We start from the raw sequence: 6,000 nt of genomic DNA, 5'->3' as shown, positions 1-6,000 counted from the left end.
CGCCCCTTTTTTATTGATCTCGATGATTCTCTCTCTTCCATTGGTGAACATTACTTGATTTAATTTATGTTCAATGTTTTCCATGATCATCCCGAATTCCCATTTTCTTGTACCAGTATATATTCTGGCCCACTACCTCACTTATTTTCACTTTCTCTTGACTTGGTTTCTGCTTTACTAAATCCAATAATATCTTGGTTCGCCTCCCAAAAAAACCTTCTGCCGGAGATTGTTCTTCTCCCTTTCGACTATTGTTACAATATGCCACTGCTATCCAAATTTTCACTCCTCCATACTTTGATTTTTGTAACCATTTTTGACAATCGACACCAACCTCTCCGGTTGACCTTTCGAACTTGGGTTATATGGTGGCACCAAAATGTGTCTCGTCCCGGTTTCAGAACAAAATAATTTGAACTGTCCACTTATGAAATCTGGACCCCCATCCGATACTATTAGCTTCGCCACTCCGAACCACGTCTTTACCACCACCTGAATTGTCCCCCTCACTTCTTCGCACTCTACCCATTTGGAATAGGCATCCACCACGAGTATATATATTTTGTTTTCAAAGTCAAATAAATCTAGGTTTATGAACTCCAATGGCTGTGCAGCCTTCGACCATATCCTTTTCTTGTCTCTATGCGACATACTCACCCATGAATTACGCATCAAACAACTCCGGCTCACATCTTCAATTTCTTCCACCACACATATTCAGGCTCAAAGAAAGGCATGCACCTCCACTTTGTTGTTCGGTTTCAACATGCTGGTTATTCCTGCCATATTTATATTCAGTGGCCTCATCTCCCATTAATCTTGTGTCCTAGATACACTACCTTCGTTATTCCCAACATACTCTTCTCAGCACTCGCCCGCATTCCTTTTCTTAATTCGTCGGAATACCTCCTCTAATTTCTATGCTGCTCAGGAGCCCGTTACCAACACGTAGTTAAAGACTCTTTCTAAGCCTTGAAAAACGGCTGCCATAGTTCGTTGGAAATTGGAGCAGATACGATAAGTCTAAACGGTAACCTACAAAAGCCAATCCTTTCGACGTAGTGATAATTAATAACTTTCGCACTTCATGCTTCACCCGTAACTGCAAATAAGCATTCGAAAAATTCACTTTTGAAAAATATATCCCACCTTTCAAGCTTGCCAATATCTCTTCAATTCGTGGCAGGGGATATTTCACTTCCACAACGCACGGGTTTAGCATGACCCGGAAATCTGCACACAAAAGGAGTTTTCCGCTGGCCTTCTTCACTGGCACCAACGGTGTTGCCCATTCGTTATATTCCACAGGACCCACAATCCTCTTTACCAATTGATCCAATTTTATTTCTTCTTTTCGCCGTTCGAAAGGTACTCGTCGCAATCCACAAAACTTTGGCACACAGCCCTCCTTCATTTTAATATTCACTTCATAATCTTATAGACACCCCAAACCTACATCGAAAATCTCTTAATAATTATCTACTAATCTACGACTCTTTGCACTTTTTTTCCTTCCTAATTCCATTTCTTTATTCCGCAATTCCCTTTCATTGCTGATCCATTTCTTTTATTTTCATCTCAACTCCTCAAATACGCGCTTTTACCCCACCTTTTTGTTCCATCTCCTCGATCTCCATCGTCCATTACTCTGGCAATTCTATTTCATTAAAGAATTCCCATCGTATTATCCCATCTTTCTTCCCTAACAGTCCCCCCGATTACTCTCTTAAAAGTCTCCTCAACTTCCACCCTAATAATCCCCTCGTTTTCTCGCTTAGAATTCTCTTCAATTTCTCTCCCTAAAAGTCCCCCCGATTTGTCTGCTAGAATTATTCGCCCCTATTTTCCCCTAAAAGTTTCCCTGATTTCTCCCCTAGAATTATTCGCCCCTATTTCTCTCCTAGAATTCTCCCCCTTATATCCCTCCTATATTTAACGTCGCTTATTTATTCATCTCCTAATATTACTCTCCTCTCACCCTTCTCCCAGATTCTTTTCTCCGCTCTACTATACTTCCCCGCTCTCTTCCAACCCTATTCCCACTTAATGCTGCCTCAATTTCTGGTAATGTTTCTACGTATTCCTCCGATATGTCTCCATACACATCCTATCTAGTTATGGGTATAAACACGCCCCATAATAAAAATACTCAACAAAAAATATACCTTGAACCTATTCGAGTGATCCAGTGTCACCCCATCACTGCTTCAACCCTCCAATTAATAATTCACAAATCTTATATCTCCACTTTTCTCCCACTATAGCTTATATTTCAACTTTCCCCTTTACCGATACTTGTGATCTATCGAATTACCGTATTCTCAATCTTTCATTCATGATCATCTCCTCGAGCCAAATACTCCTATATTTATCATATCCAATTACAGAAATAGCCGCTCCCGTGTCATATAACATTGGTACCATACTTCCATTAAAATCTATAATTATCGCACAAGGGACATATACTATTCTTTCTTGTATCATATTTACACATCCCATTAATTTTATTTTTTCATTAGAACACACTTTACCTTCTCTTTAATCTCCTCGGCTTGTGTCTTCGGCAATTATAACAATTCAAATTCATATTCCCTCTTCTGCGCGCCAAACCCATTCTCATCTCCATTTATATTCCCTGTGAATTTTCTCTGGACCGCTAAATGGTCCCAACATTTGATTATATTAATCTATACCGATTTCCATTCTCTTGGTCATTTATCTTTTCATTTCTATTTAATCCTTTGAAGCACTATCAGTCCACTCTTTGATTAATTCCTGTACCGGTAACCATGTCACTCGGCCCATCATATCTTTCCTCTTCATTGTGTCCTTCAATCGTCAAAGTTCGCCTCTTTAACCTAACGCTTCGGCTTCTCCTAATCCTTCTTCCCAGGATTAAACTACACATCCATATTAGTAACACTATAAACGCCCCAAAAATATTTTATTGTATTTTCCAATATTTTATAAATTTTAAACTCTTCATCACCGCAATATAAAAAGTTTATGATCAACTTCAAATTAAATATTTAGGTTATTTGTAAATGTCAACAGATAAGATGATATCAATCGCGTATCCAACCTCTTTTTTAAAAAGCAAATAGATCTTATTTCCGATTAGATGTGGTTAAATTTATGCGTTTAAAAATTATAATTCAATGTATATGGCGGTTTTTCTAAATATCTTTCTTTGAAAGGTGAAAAAAAATAGTACTTTCATAATGACAAATATTTGGTCAGCACTTCCGTATACTAGGTCTATATATCACAAATTTGAGTAAATCCTGTGTAACAGATTTATATGACAAAAATTTGTTATATATATATTTTTTTTGAATTTTGCGTATTCATTGTCATATAACTTTTAGTTTGTAAGAAAAAATATCATCAATAAATAAATTATCTTAGACCTTAAATTTTGCGTCATCTTTATTAAAATCTTCTTAAGTGGGGCGTATATTTAAAAAAAGGATACAAAAAGTGAGGTGGCTGAACATGATACCAAAATCCTCTTGAGAAGGCTGAATATAAAAAAGGGGATATCAAAGTCTGAGGCGGCTTAATATAAAAAAGGGATACCAAAGTCCTCTTAAGTGAGGCGGCTGAATAAAATTTTCTTATATGTAAGCGACCTTCGCATGGATCTTTACAGTAAACTTTGCGGCACACTGCTGCTAAAATTTATTTTAAAATTTTGATAATATAAGATTTAACTTATGGGCAAAGCAATGAATATAAAGTGCTGAATGTTTGACGTCTCTTATTTTCGCTTGTAGTTCATGTGAATCGCCTGATCTAATAGCTGCGCCATCTTAACTTTGATCTATTAATTTTTTTATCATTCAAGAATTTAATGTCAAATTTGGATAAAGAATTAGCATCTCGATGCATAATAACATCAAAGAATTCAATAAATCTTTCCTACAATGTCCCGTTATTTAAAATAACGAAAAACAATAGCAAGTTGAGATTTATTACTTCAGTAGTTTCATTTAATATTAATGTTATAAATTACGTTTCTTCCAATTCATTTAATATTTTTTGGTGTTTACATATGAGATGAAACTCACTAAATCATTTTGAATATTGCTTGATAGTCCAATAAAAACTGTACTATTTTTTAAATGATGTTTCTATAGTAAATTTTCTTCCGCGAGCAAATAAATTAATTCAATATAATTTCCTGTTTATTGAATTAGAAGATTCATCACCACTAAGGAATGCGAGCTCCTCAATTCCAATAAAATTTAGAGTTGATCAATATTTTCAATATTTCTCTATTTAATTTGACTTTCGAATTATGCTGTTCGATAGATATTTTGCGCATCGAATCTATCATATTCTTAATACGATTTTCGCCAAATGTTTTTAATTGAATCATCGACTGCAAATGAGCGGTTGATTTTTCAAGCTGTTTAACTGCCATTGAAAAATTATTCATATCCGAAAATACTTTATTATTCCAAATATTTTCTTGGGGAATAATAGGCATGACCAACAATATAGAAAATTCACATCCAATGAGCTACTCATATTTTTCATATTTATCGAGAAAAATTACGAATGCAAGTTTTGATTACTTTTTTTAAGTTTTGTAAAATTGGTTTTAATCTTCCTTTTCATTAATCAATTTTTCGCATCAAAATCTCTTGAGCTAAATGATAATATTAATAAATTTTCAATAATACAATTACAATTATTAAACATTAATTTATTGCTTTTAAAAAAGAAAAAAAAAATTTATTTAAAAAAAGTAAGGAAAAAAAACTTTCTTTTATTTATTAAAAAAATAAACAATATTAATGGTTTCCCTCGTTTATATTTTTTTTAACATAATAAAAAAATTACACGAATAATATGTATGAAGCATGATTTTTTAAATTATTTATTTAAAAAAAACAACAATATTAAATTTGCTTCCATCATGTATATTTTTTTTAACGTAGTAAAAATCAGAAGTATCATTTGCACAGCTAGGCCCGGATTTTTTTAAAATATATTGTATTAATTTTTGATTTTTATAGCTAATAATGGTGATTATATTTGGCTTTAAAATATACGGCCTCTGGTAAAAATAATAGTAAATTTTTTAACGTAGTAAAAATAAGAGTAATCTTTCTTAACGTAGTAAAAATAATATTAATCTTTTAAACGTTATAAAAATATATTAATTTTTTAACGGTCAGTTTAGTGTTTTTAAGATAATATAAAGAATATATTGTGAATTTTGTAAGAAAAATTTCAAAAGAAGCAATGCTTCCCTTGCCTCTATGGATGCTTCTTCACTGAAAAATTCTTTTAAATTACTGATAATTTTTTAAAATCCAATTATCACGGAATTGATGCAAGAGGTGCTCAAAGTTTTACAGATCATAAATGACTTACACTTGGAAAAGTGCATAATGCATCGATTCAAACTGCCAGATACATCTTGGCCCACCCATCATAGGCTTACTCACCATTTATATTTTTTAAAATAACAACACTTAATTGAGTCATATGGAACAACTCTTATCATTACCTCCCCTGGCTTTCTTTCTTATTGATTACACATGCCTCCGTTCGGCACCAATATTAGTCACTATCAATATTCTTTGGGCTTTTGAAGGCCAAATCAAGGTCTAGTTGGAAGAATTCTTAATGGCATTTCCACCTCTCCCTTAGCTAAGGGTTTCGTCCTCCCTACCTATACTCACTTTTTTCCTTTATATCATCCAGAAGCGTGTTGACATGAATCCAGCTTCATGCAATATAATGACTCCCAATTAAACAATACCACTTTTAAATCTTTTTCGCCCTTCTGTCTCCTCGCAAAAAAATTTTTTGACCTGCCACTGTTAATTTGTTCCGTTTAATATTTACTATTGAACATGCCTGGAGGCCATATCAAGTGAAAGCTTGGGCCTGCGTTTATCCCCAGAAGAACTAAGGATTTAGGACATAAAATATATCTATATTTTATACTTTATTCTTAGCAACTACATCATTTGTTTTTCGCAG

The 6,000-nt window shown here is 33.6% G+C and overlaps 1 protein-coding gene across 1 annotated transcript; it reads right to left on the bottom strand.

Moving 5' to 3' along the window:
* Positions 1–282: 282 nt before the first annotated feature.
* On the bottom strand, positions 283–651 carry LOC135930213 (uncharacterized). The gene has a single exon (XM_065466994.1). It carries the CDS (start codon positions 649–651, stop codon positions 283–285), a length of 369 nt encoding a protein of 122 aa, XP_065323066.1.
* Positions 652–6,000: the final 5,349 nt, after the last annotated feature.

The sequence above is a fragment of the Gordionus sp. m RMFG-2023 genome, chromosome 5 (genome assembly GCF_954871325.1).
Source record: "Gordionus sp. m RMFG-2023 chromosome 5, tfGorSpeb1-WG-v2, whole genome shotgun sequence".
Classification (NCBI taxonomy): domain Eukaryota; kingdom Metazoa; phylum Nematomorpha; class Gordioida; order Chordodea; family Parachordodidae; genus Gordionus; species Gordionus sp. m RMFG-2023.
This window is presented reverse-complemented; position numbering and strand designations above follow the sequence as displayed.

Bases quoted from the DNA above. Each gene is read 5' to 3' on its own strand.
- LOC135930213 (XM_065466994.1), bottom strand. From the start codon at position 651: ATGTCGCATAGAGACAAGAAAAGGATATGGTCGAAGGCTGCACAGCCA.